General features: G+C 40.0%; 1 protein-coding gene across 1 annotated transcript in view; it reads left to right on the top strand.

Moving 5' to 3' along the window:
- Nucleotides 1-15,392, top strand: part of LOC137191889 (neuroendocrine convertase 1-like) — a 182,237-nt gene that overhangs the window by 27,638 nt on the left and 139,207 nt on the right. The window contains exons 4-5 of the mRNA XM_067602344.1: nt 2,673-2,754; nt 12,512-12,615. Of these exons, the coding sequence (XP_067458445.1) occupies nt 2,673-2,754; nt 12,512-12,615 (186 nt within the window). The remainder of the gene's footprint in view (nt 1-2,672; nt 2,755-12,511; nt 12,616-15,392) is intronic.

The following is a 15,392-nucleotide window of genomic DNA, read 5'->3' as shown; positions in this document are numbered from 1 at the left end:
TCACTGATTTCAGACCTTGCTCTTTCTGTATCTGTTTCTCTCCCTCTTCCCATTTAGCAAGCCTTTCTTTTGAAGGGAGAAATGTCAGCTTTTTTTTGTATTTGATGCTGAAGTTGCACCAACTTTCTTTATATTGCAACATATGTTGGGCAGCCATTAGAAGAAACTTTTCTTTTTTTGGTGATGTTATTTTTCAGAGCATTTACACATGATTTTCTTTTACACTGTGTGCACTGTGTGCTTTTTATCTGTACTTGTGTATATATGTGTGTGTGCGTGCATCTGTATGTATGTGTATGTGTGCTGCCTATATGTCACAGCTGGATGATGAATGTGCTGACAGTGGAGGGGTCAGTGTCACAGACAGTGTGGTCAATTGCCCCTCGTCCCCTGAGTCTAACTTTGAGCAACACTCCCCAAAGAGTCTCAATCTGCCATTAAGGCGCACACACACACACACACACACACACACACACACACACACACACACACACACACACACACACACACACACACACACTCACTCCCTAGTGAGTGTGTGCCATTAGTAGCTGGCAGGGCTTGGTTTGACAGAGAGCGATTAGCTCCCTATCATGTGTATTGATCACCATGTCCTGGCTGCTCCTCCAGAGGAGAGGCTGGAGGTTTTTTTACAAGGTAGTTGGGACACACACACACACACATACATACACACACATATGCAGTCGCATCACTGTTATCTGTGTGTGTGTTCATGTCTGTGTTTTATCGTTTATAGATTAGAAACACATATAAATATAATGTAAAAGGTGATTTTTTTTTTTTTTTTTTTTTGGTGTTCGTATGTGTATGTACTGTATGTGATATGTTGCATTGTGAATTATATACAGTATAGCAAACTAACCATTGATATGTCTGTAGCATGTGTGTTGTAATGTGTACAAGCAGTTTGTTACAAACTGTTTCCCTCAGTTTCTGATATTAATGAGACGTACTGGCATACACTTCTGGAAAAGCACTACTGAATGTATATAAAATAGCTAAGGATTAATAGCTACAAGGGTGCATTTTTATGGACAAAATAGTATGAATGAAGCACTACAGACTCCTTTATTGATTTTCAACTGGGTAAGAGTCGGGAATGAATTTGTTTTATGGCAAAATAGTTTTCAGTCTTTTTTTTTTTTTTTTTGGACAGAAACAACACAGTTAAGTATATTTTTTACCTTGTTTAACTTAATGAAGTCTTCGACAGTCAGTTGTGTCTCTCTGTCTCGCAGTGACTTCATTGTCTATGCTATGAATCTGATTTGCTGATTTTGAAAAAACAAAAAAAGCAAAAAAATATTTGGTATCTGGATTTGGACCAGTTTTTATTGAATAATGACATAGTTGTCAAGTTCTCCTGCTTCAGCATCTTTTTGTAGCTGCTTCACATCAAAAGCCTTCAAGAGGCAGGATCTGGGCTCCACCAATTGGATCTTGCTGTCATTGGGAGACTGTCCTTGTCTCTGTATATACAGTTGTTTGTGTGAGCATCTTCTTGATATTTATATGAATATATGTATTGTATGTGCAGATTTATTTAACTTTACAAACAAATCTATTTTAATGTGAGTTTTTTTTTGCTATATTGTGTCTATACAAAAATGCTAGACAGTATAATGATGCTAGAGATTTACATTTTGTCTAAAAATGTAATGATCAGCAATTGATTACATTCACTGACCTACACACATCACATCTACTTCCTGTGTGAGGACTCCTGTATTTAATACAACACAGTGTTCTTATCTCTAACAGCCTCCCCAACCCAAACCCGTCGTCTTGGGTAGTTTAGACCAGCTCTTGTTAATTGAGTCTAATTGAAGAACATGAAGGGGGAATAAAGCAAGCAGGCTTTTAGGACATAAAAGGCTGCAGCCGCCTCTTAATAGTATTTATTTTCAACCTCTTCCACTCTGATTTAAGTGTAAGAGGACAATAGTGGCCTGACACTGATATGTGTGTGTTTGCGTGTGTGTGCGTGTGTGTCTGTGATCTGTTGTTTGATTTACTGCGCCCACCTTCACAAGGACCAGCCTCTTATCAGATCAAAGCTACAAGCAGCGGCCTATGAAAGAAAGTGTGTGTGTGCGTGCGTGTGCATGTGTGTCGTGGAGGACAGAGGTGTAGGTGAGGCAGGGGTGTTTTCGTTGCTTTTAACCCAGGACAATAGGACTGCAAAGGAGAGAGCGAGCGAGTACTCTTTGAACTAATGAAGAGGTAACCTTTTACTCTCCTCCATAAAGATGCCCAACTCTCTCTGTGCTATGGATTTCTCCTCTCTTTTATAGACTGAGACAGAATATTTCATTTGCTCCTTCCCTCTCACTGTTTTGCGTTTATCCTCATAAATCCACAATCCTAGGCAAAAAGTCATACAAAGCTAAAATAAGACTTCAGAGATGGCTGAAGATTATTAAAGCCTTTGTACATGAGCATCTATTGGGTGAGGCAAGGTGGGGACACTTCCCTCACCAAAGTGAAGTGAATAAAAAATGTAGTTTTTGTCATTGCAATAAAAGAAGACAATAAACAAAAAGTTACACCTATCTAATAGTTGATAGCTGAGGTCTAAAAATTTAAGGATTTGCCAAAATGATTATTTTACTTTGTCCTAATAGTTACATACTGTGTGTTGTTGTTTTCAGGTTCACTGGGTCCAGAGGCAGCACAGTCACTATAGAGACAAACGGGCTCCTGTGACACGACTGGACCACACTTCCACTCACAGTGAGTTTTGATTAACTTTTTTTTTTTTCCAGTAACCCTCCGTTTTTCACAGTGAGTTTAACCTTTCATGGTTTAAAGCCTCAGAAAACTTTTTTTTTTTTTTTTTTAAATTTAAAGCATTTCTCTCCAACATTAAATATTCATGAGTAAACAACAGTTGACATTAAAGTTCAAGGAAAAATCCTTAGGTATCATTTAATAAGAGTGAAACACTAGTTTGCTTCATCAGGTCTGTTTGGATGTGGTTTCATCCAATTTGATTAACAGTGGCCTGGCAACATCATCAAACAACCCCACAACTGTCATCAGATTTTTTATTCAGATGTTACTAATTCCTGTCTGGCGCATGGAAGTACATGACATTACGTTTTTGAGTCCCGCCCATTTCAAACTAGTAAGAAGAGCTCAGATAAAAACACAAATATAAAAATGTCTGGACTGAAATATCCAAAACTGTTTTCTTTTTGGCAGAAATCCACGTAGGACCCCATCACTCATATCGGGAATCTGATTCAGAAAGTTGGTTTTCAGGGCCTTTAACACCTCTACATCACCCCACTTTGCTGGAGTGATGTAGAGGTGTACTCCAGGGTGTGTCAGTACACTGTGACATCATTGCTGGGTGTGGTTGCAGCTACAAAAGAGCGCACATTGAAGGCATTTGTTTTTTGGTATTAATACATATCACATGAGCAATGTAGATGAAAAAAAAATCCTTCATAGGTAGGCTTTTGTAATTATTTTTACTTTAACACTGCTTTTCAGCTTGATATTAATTTACTTAACAGATACATGCATCAAAAAAATAAGAACAATAAGAATAAACAACACATCTTCATAATTAAATGACAGTGTAGGTCTGAAATTCGGCTAGCAAAAAATGACCTATAGATATCTTTACACCATCTAGCGGCTGTAGTAATGCACCTCAGAATGACCCATAAGACCTTAATACTCCGCTTTCCAAAACTGCTGCAAATCACTGTTAAAAATCAATTATGTTTTATGGAGTGACAATGATGTGTTTAAGGTCTGGTTAGGTTGAGGTACAAAAAACACTTGGTTAGGGAAAGGTTTCATGGTTTGGGTTAAAATGATGACTTGAAATGTGGTTTATACTTTACTTTAAGTTACACAACCTTCCTCATCATGGCAACAGTAAACACCACGATGTTGGGAACGGGAAATGAACAGTGGTCTCCTGCAGCAATCTCATCTCCACCTTTTTCCATCTAACTATCTTAACTATCCAGCTATCCACTCAACCCGCCTCCTCCTATGAAGGCAAAGTCATCTTATCAAGTCAAATTATATTGATGTCATCTGAACCTGGCTCTAAAATGACACAGAGTTAAAGCCAGGTGTAGGTCCAGTAAGGTAGTGGCATGAATGATTATGCCCACACACTAACAGGCAATAGAAGATTTTAATATGTATTCAGCATGTGATTATTTACATAGGCAGAGAAAAATAAAAGTGAGAAAGAAATACGTGACAAAAATGAAGCTGTAGTGAATAAATTACCATGTATTCACAGCTTTGGGATATTTACAGCTCAAGTGTAACATAACAAATTAGTTAGCAGTGTTAGAAACACACAGTGTAGATATAGTAATACCAGAGGAGCTTTCCAGCAACTGACCCGTAGATATTACCTGCTTTGTAAATTTGCAATATTAGTGTTTTCTTATACTTACGATGTATCTACCTGGTTATTTCTGGTAAGAGTTGAAATACTGTCATGGTTACAATTTATACTTGGTGAGATTGTCAAAGAACAGTTACCTTTTACCAATTTGTTCAGGGTTGGCATAGTTTATGCTGGAGTCAAGTTAATTCAGCACTCATTTTACTTTCATTTCAGTCCATCTTTTTTTTATTAATTGGTAGTGTCAGGGTGTAAGATGTTGCATTTTTATGTACTTACTCTTGGTTGTAGTTTTATATAGTGTACTTTGCTATTGTAATGTCTCCTATTTGAAATGTTTTCTTGGATTTGTCTGACTATTGCCACCGATGCAGAATGGCTTTCTGAAAGGACAATAAACTAATTACAAATTCCTTATTACAAAATCCACATTTATACCGATGTGTAGACAACTCATACGTATTATATACTATAAATGACGAGTGACTGGTTCTCAGGTAACAACAGTCCTTTGCTACTGTCTAATGGTCGTATCACTGTCAGTACTGTACATTTAAATCAATAGAGCATTTGACCAAATTTTACAAATATAGTTCTATAAGGAAAACATGACATACTCATAGTTGTAGCAGTTTGATGGTTTAATCTAAAATGTAACCTTATGTTTCCTTTATTAGCTGGCATGAATTAATGTTATAACTCTGAATGCTTATTCACATAATGCTGCAGTTCTCTCTCTCTCTCTCTCTCCCCCTCTCAATATGTGCTAACATCCTCACAGTGTCGCTCAGCCTCTGCTCTGACAGGTGATATAAAAACTAGTGTGAGAGAGAGAGAATGTTTGTTCACATACAGGAGAGAGAGAGAACATTTGATATGAATCTTGGTTGATTGCTTCTTACAAGCATTTTGGATTGAAGCTGCCAATATTCAATATTGTGTGCCAGTATTAAATATCTCAAATATGACCATTTTCATGCCAAACACGGTTTCTTGGCAGTGTGGAAAAGCCTCATTTTGGGACACTAAACTCTATTAAAGCACAGGATACATTTAGTTATACCACTATTAGTACGATGGGTTTCATAGTAGACAAAATGTACAGTTTGGTACATTTTTGGCAGGGAAAACAAATGCAGAGTATAACATTTTAGCAGTTATTTTGAAATAAAGCCAGTGCATTCTTAGTACTGGTGCCAAGCCTGAATAAATGGGGAGGATTGCGTCAGGAAGTACATCCGGCGTAAAACCTATGCCAAATCAAATATGTAGATCATAAATCAGATTCCCATACCGGTTTGGTTGAGGCCTGGGTTACCAATGGCCGCCACTGGTACTGTTGACCAGCAGGGTGCCGGTGGAAACTATGCCACTATTGGGCGAAGGAGAAGGAGAGGGGAAGGGCATGTCCGCAGGCAGCGGGAGAGGAATAAGGGTAGGAGTGTGGAGGTGAGTCGGAACTTTGAATGTCGGCACTATGACTGGTAAAGGGAGAGAGCTGGCTGATATGATGGACAGAAGGAAGGTAAATATACTGTGTGTTCAAGAGACCAGGTGGAAGGGGAGTAAGGCCAGGAGCATCGGAGGTTGGTTCAAACTGTTCTACCATGGTGTGAATGGGAGGAGAAATGGGGTAGGGGTAATCCTGAAGGAAGAGTATTTCAAGAGCATGTTGGAGGAGAAGAGAGTGTCGGACAGAGCAGGGGTAGAGTTAGACTTTTGGCACGGAGGTGGCGGAGCATTCTCAAGGAGCCCTTCTGATAAAGCCATTTTAAAATTCACAACAGGAAAGTAGCTGATATATCCTATCCTGTCTATCCATTAGTGATGTGCAGAGAGCCCAGTATTTGTATTTGTATCTGTATTTGTTGAGGTAAAATTATTTGTATTTGTATTTGAAGTGGAAAGAGGCTTAAAAATCCTGTTTTTGTATTTATTACGCTTTTAATTTTGGAAAATTAAAGTGAACAGGAGTCACCCGGATCATTGACGACTGCGCTGACTACTGAGCTAAAACTCTACTAATCGCCTCATTGCAGACAGACCTCTACCTATTTATACACCTACAACACAGAGACAGCACACTGTGTAACGTGTAGGGAAGAACTTCAAAGGTGATTCTTGCTTTGCACTTTTCATTTATTGCCTATTTTTTACAACCTAACTTTGTGGAAAGGAGAAGGGGAACAACAGGTTATGGAGAGTCCCTTAAGAGCACTTTGCACGTGTCTGTAGCTCAGCTTTATCTCTGGGGAACAACCTCAACTCTGGGAGTGATGTCCAAATTAGGAAATGTGTGTCATGTAGCAGGTGGATGTGACTCCCCTCGTTGAGACCTGCTGACAGACGTAACAGCGAAGCAGAGGAGAGAGACTGAGATAACGATGTAACTGACATGTTTTTTTTTCCTTATATTTGTATGAAACAAATCGTAAAAAAAACCCACTATTTATACTTTTCCGAATAATGTATTTGTATTCGGGCACACCCCTACTATCCATAAACACAAATTGTTACTTATTGAGCCAAGCAAGCCCACTGTATGTCTAAGAAAATATATAGTGAAGCCACCTTGTCAGACAAGCTTGTTCTGAAGTACAAAAAATTAAAGAGGTTGCCAGTCACGTTCAAATGTTTCAGCACCAAGGACAGCACGCAGCACTCTATATGCATCGATTGATGAACGGTTCAGCACCACCGCTGATAGACAGTGACAGGCCAGGTACACTGTCTTAGTACGATGTCATTCTTACACAGGAATAACATAAACATAAAATAGACACAGTGGTCTACATCAATATATAAGACCTATTCATTCAAATACAAAGTAGACAGTCTACAACACCACAGGCAGTGACACAGATAGGTGCTGAGATGCAGTAAGCATGGAGTTATACAACAGATTAATCTAACATTCTGACTGTTTTCTTCATCATCATACGTCAAAATTTAAATTGATAAAGTGTAATTATGGATGTTTGTAACTTTATTGAACCCTGAAAAGGTGAAAACCACCAGTATTCCCCAAGAAAAGAGCAGTGCAATTAGGGAAAAAATTAACAGAAATTGCTCTTTTTCTTCTGTTAGAAACTTTTTATCATCTTGTGACCCCACATTTTTTATCAAGGTTAGCTAAATTAAGTCTGAAGCTAAGCACTTATAATAGCAGTGGTGTGGTCAGAAGCCAAGTCAGACAGGTCATTATAAAGAAATCAGGTAGGATATATAATAAAGTAGGATAACATGTCTTTTATCACATTTAGACAGCATATTTATGTTCTTATCAAAAATAGACAATGCACGTACCATACTGAAGATAAATAGTTTACACATTTCTTTATTCTTTAAGAGTTTTTGTTCATGTCAAAGTATCACTGCATGTATCAAATACACAACTTACTCACTCTTGTTTTCTATATGCGTAAATGAATTCTCACAAGCAACAATCAGAGTTTCTGCACTGGCTCATTCTCAAACCACACACAGTCAACAGGTGACTGAACCACTTATACATGCAAAACGAGGGAAAATCCACTTATTCAAAGCTTCAGCAGGCTTGTCAATCCCAGTACAAGATTCAGTATGTAATATAACTTCCATAAGTTATGGAAGTTACATGTTTCACTCACCAACTGTTGTCCGTGCTCATCTTGCTGTAGTTTAGTGTAGTCCATGTGTGTATTCCACCATCCTCCATAGACAAAAAAAATTCAAACAGGTTAACGAATTTTGTACATATCACAATCCCTTTTTAAAACTTCATCCTCCTCTCCTTCGTGGTGACAAACCTGCCAACCACTTTGTCTTTGTCATTATTCATGTCCCGTTCAATTCACAGCAATGTGAGTTTGGATAGTCTGGCCTCATCAAATGCACAAATGCAAATAGCTCTTAACCACAAGACATGAATATCTCATGTTTTGGCTGAAGTTTTCAGTGAAATTAGTCATAAACTCTGAATTACTACTTCTGCAGTCTTTGCTTCCCGCGGAGTAACAAGCAGATATACGAATAGTGCCATTCTGTTATTGCAACCCACATTGTGGTGGAAGGGAGGATTAACTACCATAGACATTGAATAGAAAAAGTTAAGAGTTAAGCTGTACTATTCCTGCTGCACTTGCGGAGGTGCCCAGTTGGGTTGCACGCTACATCCCCAGCGGGGCCCCTACTCAGCATGGGCCCTAGGGTGGTCGCACCCTCTGCCCTCATGGTAGCTCCACTTATGGGACAGAGTGATTAGTATGAAGCTAGAAACTGAAGATGTGGTGATGAATGTTGTCAGCGCATATGACCCGCATGTTGGGGGTGAGATGGAAGAGACAGAATAATTCTGGAGTGAGTTGGATTAAGTGGAGACTATACCCAAGGAGGAGAGAGTGGTGATTGGAGGGGACTTCAGTAGACATGTTGGTGAGGGGAAAAGAGGTGATGAGGAGGTGCTGGGTAGGTATGGTGTCAAAGAGAGGAATGTGGAAGGACAGATGGTGGTGGATTTCGTGAAAAGGATGGAAATGGCTGTGGTGAACAAGTATTTCAAAAGAGGAGCACGGGGTGGCCTGTGTCTTATGCAGGAGGTGCCTTCTGAATGAGATTGGAGACTGCAAGGTGGTGGCAGGGAGAACGTAGCTAGGCAGCAACAGATGGTGGTCTGTAGGATGACTTTGAAGATCAAGAAGAGGAAGAGATTGAAGGCAGAGCCAAGGGTTAAATGGTGGAAGTTGAAGAAGGAAGATTGTTGTGTGGAGTTCAGGGAGGAATTATAACAGGCACTGGGTGGTAGTGAAGAGTTGCTGGATGTCTGGGTGACTACTGCAGAAGTGGTGAGGGAGACAGGTAGGAAGGTACCTGGTGTGTCATCTGGACAGAGGAAGGAAGACAAGGAGACTTGGTGGTAGAATAAAAAAGTACAGGAAGGTATACAGAGGAAAAGGTTGGCAAAGAAGAAGTGGGATAGCCAGAGAGATGAAGAAAGTAGAGAGGAGTACAAGATGTGATGTAAGGTGAAGAGAAAGGTGGCGAAGGCTAAGGAAGAGGCGTATGATGAGTTGTATGTTTATAGAGAAAGTCAGAAGGAGTTGCATTGTGTCTTTTTGGGTCTAGAAAAAAGCATATGATGGGGTACCGAGAGAGGAGGTGTGGTATTGTATGAGGAAGTCGAGAGTGGCAGAGAAGTATGTAAGAGTGGTGCAGGATATGTATGAGGGCAGTGTGACAGCGGTGAGGTGTGCGGTTGGAGTGACGGATGGGTTCAAGGTGGAGGTGGGATTACATCAAGGATCGACTCAAGGCCCTTTCTTGTTTTCAATGGTGATGGACAGGTTGACGGACGAGATCAGGCAGAAGTCTCTGTGGACTATGATGTTCGCGGATAACATTGTGATCTGTAGTAAGAGTAGGGGGCTGGTTGAGGAGGGTCTGGAGAGGCAGAGGTATAGAGTGGAGAGAAGAGGAATGAAAGTCAGTAGGAGAATAGAATACATGTACGTGAATGGGAAGGAGGACAGCGGAATGGTGAGGATGCAAGGAGTAGAGGTGGCCAAGGTGGATGAGTTTAAATACTTGGGGTCAACTGTTCAAAGTAATGGGGAGTGCGGAAGAGAGATGAGGAAGAGAGTGCAGGCAGGGCGGAGTGGGTGGTGAAGAGTGTCAGGAGTGATCTGCGACAGAAAGGTACCAGCAAGAGCGAAAGGGAAGTTTTACAAGAGGGTAGTGAGACCAGCTATGTTTTATGGTTTGGAAAAACTGATGAAAAGACAGGAGCCAGAGCTGGAGGTGGCAGAGTTGAAGATGCTAAGATTTTTGTTGGAAGTGATGAGGACGGGATTATGAATGTGTATATTAGAGGGACAGCTTCGGTTGGATGGTTTGGAGACAAAGCGAGCTAGGCGAGATTGAGATGGTTTGGACATGTGCGGAGGAGAGATGCTGGTTATATTGGGAGAAGGATGCTGAAGATGGAGCTGCCAGGTGAGAGTAAAAGAGGAAGGCCAAAGAGGAGGTTTATGGATATGGTGAGGGATGACATGCAGGTGGTTGGCATGACAGAAGGAGGTTGCAGGGGACAGGAAGAGATGGAAATGGATGCTCCACTATGGCAACCCCTAACGGGAGCAGATGAAGATGATTTTGAAATGTAAACATTGAACGGTGGCTCATTAGTCATAATTCTTACAGACACTGGCGTATGGTCAATAACAAATAAACAAATGTGAATATGTCAGTAGTGCACCATCATATTAATTAACACATTCACTAACACATTTTATCTTGTTTGTTAAATATGCATACAATGTGTTAATCATTGAACTTTTTAAGTGCAGGTTTTAAGTTTTCTGATGTTTTTTTTTTTTTTTTTTAAATAAAAAATTTAATTTTTAATTTAATTTTTTTACCTTTAGACATAGCCAGGTTAGCTGTTTCTCACTGATCTTCTCATCTAACCCTTTGCAAGAAAGCAAAGAAATGTATGTTGAACCACTGGTGGTGAGAACTACTCCTAGTACAGTGGATAGTTCTAGAGAGATTGGCGCCAGTGCTCGTTATTCATGGCAGGCACAATGGAAGGACTGAAATGGACATCTGAGGGAACATTACAGTAAAGGTCTTCATAGGTCCACTCTCCTCTGAGACCCAGGTGGACCCGAATGGATCTGAGCTCAGCTCTAATCAGGTGGTGTGTCACAATCACCTCAGGAGAAAATATTGTAGGGAATCATAGCCAACGTAAAAGAATTATGCTATTAAATGACAATATTTTTTTGGAATTTGATTCACAGATATTAAGGCTTGATTGTTTTGTCTCGATTGTAAGTCGCTTTGGATAAAAGCATCTGCCAAACGACAAAATGAAAATGTAAATGTTAACTTGGTTATAAGATTATTATCTTCTGTCTGTTGTTGTCATTGTTAACTGGTTGATTGCTGTCAATGTTTGTGTTCTCCATCGTGATGAGGGTCTGTTCAGGTTGACTTGTATTTTGGATCGGGTCCACTATCCTTCAGATCAGATCTAGCTGTGCTCGGCTCCCCTTCGGTTTGTGTTTCTCTTTTAAAACATTTTTTTAATGTACTTGGGGTTTAGGTAGGTTACTCCAGGGTCCGTTTTGGATCGCTTCCAATATTGTGGACCTGTGAAGACCTCCACATCATAGCTGCAAGCAATGTAATATACTCATTATTGACAAGTTGCAAATGGTATAGCATGTTTGATCGTGTGTTTCCAGAGACATACCCAACTTTGGTTAAACACTGTTGGCACACAGTTTTTTATCTGCTCCGCAACTGTTTGTTCAGTGTTGCGGTAACTTACTGGAAACCATAGCGCTCCCAAACAATAAATGAGATCCTTTTTAAATGAGATAAGAGATTCTTCCCAGTCTGGTGTCATACTGACATCACTCCGTATATGAGTTATACATCCAAGGGGCCAATTTTAGAATTTATGTTTTACACATTTACCTAATTACCTGCGTTAGGCTAATGCATCAGTAATTATTTGGTTCACAGGGAATAGCGAAACGCAGAAAGTTACGTACCAAATGGAATGGTTCGGGACCAATACACGTACCATTACACTACTAATTAATACTAATGCTTGAAATGAATCATGTATGTTTGTGTGGAATGTTTTATTAGTCAGTTCAGAAAAGTGGCTTCCCATTAACAACGGGTGATACTAATTAATTTAGCACAGTACATTATGAACAAAACTGATTCATATCTGATCAAATGTGAGAGGTAGAAAAAGACTGACAGTGAAATGGAGCGCTGTTGCAGGGGTGAAAAATGTGAAGAAAGTGAGAGAGAGAAAGAGAGGCAGTAAGTGTAACATGTAGTGTATCCAGAGAAAGGTGCAGGCCTTGATGAGCTGATAGCACCACAGACAGCGAGCCAAGCTGTGCCACAGTAATGACATGCTAATGATATGCTAATTGTATGGTAATCTGCCAGCAGTATTCCACCTCACTGGAGAGAGGGGGAATCTGGGAGGCCTTTCACCATTGGTTGGAGACCAGGGACTTCCTGATGTCAGAGTTCAACACATGAAGAAAAAGAAAACACACATGTACACACACATACACACATGATGGATCTGTGTGCTTGCAGGTTCCCAGAGGAGAGAGTCTGCAACTGACAGGCAGCCTGAGGAGAATAAGAGTGACCAGTCCCTCACCTTCAATGACCCGCTCTGGCCCATGCAGTGGGAACTGGTGGGTGTAATAGTGTATGTGTGTGTCTGTGTGTGTTCATCGGGCTTATGTGGAGGTCTCCTCTCTCTCCTTTCAGCTCTAGTCCGCATGGTGAGGGATGTTCCTCTGACAGGCATAAGTCAAGCAGGTTTTCATGTGTGACTGGAGAGAGAGACAGAGGAAGAAAGGAGGAAGGGAGATAATGGAGAGAGAGAAAAGGAGAGAGAGAGAGAGAGTGGAAGTGAAGGGGGTTGTCCATGGTGAACTGAGACAGATGTCTGGGATTGATGAGGCTCGGAGCAACACTGACACACAACTGTGATACAACAACAAGACTAGCTCATCCTTTCAGCAGAGTCTTGACACGCTTTGACCAATATGTGTGTGCATGAAGAGCAACTGGAATACAATACCAGTATGTTTGGGTGTGGAAATGTCAAATTTTATACTGTAGAATAATAGCACAAAATATCAACTTCAGTCCAGAGTATTCAGTAGCTGCATTTACAGCCTTTTATTCCTGAAAATAATCAATTACAACTCAACCAGAATGAAAAAGCCTCACATCGGCACTATGATCAGATTGAACTGACTCATTTTTAAATAAATTACATTTCATTTTAAAAGGAAAACCTTTTTGTAAAATCCAGGGGAAGGATTTTTTTTCATGTGTTTTTAAGATCAATTTCAATTCTCTTTCTGCACATGAGCACTGAACTTGAGTCAAAGGTGTTCCCCTTGGTAGATGCACCACTCTTTTGTCATTTCTGAGTGATATCTACCAATTTTCCAAGTGGTACATCCTTCTAACAATACCTGTCTTCATTTAAAAGATATTTACTTGTTTTGTGGAGGTAAACTGATGGATTACATGTGTATGATAAAATGGCTAAAACAAATTCAGTTCAAAAGCATGTAAGTGTGCAAAGTTTGAAGATCTTCAATACTAGTGCTGATATGCTATGTGAATCTTGGCATTGATACCAAAATAATACTTTTTCGATTGCTTGCTTTGGGAATGATAAACGTGATTTTTTTTTTTTTAAAACCCCTTTTCATGTAATACAAAAAGTAAAGCTAGACCAGTAAACTGGCCAGGCAGATGTATAGCAGCCGATTATTATCGCAGATATATATCTGTATTGGCCCATATGTTGGAAATTACAGTACAGTAGTGCCAAAGATACGTTTGAGCCAATTTAGAAATGGTTGTTTATAGAATGTGCTATGTTAAAAAAAATTTTTTTTATTAAAATACCGGCTCAAACATAGATTTCAAGCTCAGAAATCCAGTATTGGTCGGGCTGTGTACCTGAATATCAGTACTGATATCTAACAACACTAACAGTACTTTTTTCAATACCTTCCTTTGAGAAATAAAAACATGTTTGTTCTTTTTTACAAAACCCTTATTTCATATAATATTTGGTATGTGTTGTTTAAACACAATCAGTCTAAAACCTTCAAAGCTGTGATTTAATTTAGAAACGGTGTTATTAATGAATTATTAATGAATAAATAAAGAAGAGTTTGCTCACACAATCATAAGCATTTGATTCCAGCTCTTGGTAATTGACAGTTTTCAATACTAGCCGCCAACACATCTCTGTTGCATATCCAGACCTACTAATAAGGGAGCCAAACACTCAATGGCTGTCCATCTTAACAAAAGTTGGCTGATGGCTGAGCGCTCTATTGTGTGTTTTGTGCACGTTCGAGCCATCTGAGTGCTTTTTGAAGCATGTAAACTGAACAACTTAGACAATGATTGTGTGTGATTTGTGTTCACAAGCAGCTAATTTGTTCTGTAATTTGAGCACTGTTTCTGATCCACACAAAACTTTTGTAAGTTTCAATAGTTCTTCGCCAGATGATAGTCAACAGTGTAATTTGAATCCATATTTGTAATAAATATATGGTATTACCAAGGATCCTGAACTTGATGCCAAAGCGCGCACACATACACACATCTATACACAGACACACAGCAAGCAGAAAGGTTGCTGGGCTCAGCCAATCAACTCGGTGGATGTTCTTGACTGACGTGCAAGGGTGTAATCTGACAGAGCCAGGAGGAAGGGAGGCGGGGTCAGAGATTCACCAAGGCAACCAGGCAACAGATTGATTGACAACTCAGCTCTCGGGGCAAGATGGGGTGGGGGGTGGGGGGGGGGGGGGGGATGAGAGTCAGGACAGGGGTGGAGGGTGGTGGAGACAGAGATGGAGGAACAGAGGTGGGGAGACGGGGGGAATATGAAACAGATATGAAAGGAAAATCTGACACAGCTTTTTATACGAGTGTCATTTGTTGCAAATTGTCAATGCTGGGGGAAACGTTATTGACATGATTGTTTATGAGAGACGGTATGATGCAAGAAAATCTTCAAAATACATCAAATAGGTCATGCAGTATTACTATAACTAACTAAGCTATAACTTGATTAAATAAACTGAATAAATAGAATGAAACCATCAATAACTCCATATTTAAGAAAAATGTAAAGCATCTCCAGAGTTGAGAACATGTCTAGTCTGGCTCTCTCTTCTCTCCTGCTCTCATTCTGTTGTGTTTAATCAGCCTCTGGTGGACGTGGATATTGATTGAGGGTCAGTAATCTGCTCAGGGTTGGTAGCCTGCCAAGACCAGACGTGTGTGTGTGTGTGGTCCAGGTATTCCTCATGTTGTGGGGACGTAAATCTCTTAACACAGTCATGTTGTGGGGACTTGCCTCCCTTATGAGGACAAAAAGCAAGTCCCCTTAATGTAAATCATTCATTTTAGGGTGAAGACTCGGATT

Source organism: Thunnus thynnus, chromosome 10 (assembly GCF_963924715.1).
Source record: "Thunnus thynnus chromosome 10, fThuThy2.1, whole genome shotgun sequence".
Taxonomy (NCBI): Eukaryota; Metazoa; Chordata; class Actinopteri; order Scombriformes; family Scombridae; genus Thunnus; species Thunnus thynnus.
The sequence above is the reverse complement of the archived record's forward strand: the minus strand, read 5'-3'. Positions and strand labels throughout refer to the sequence as shown.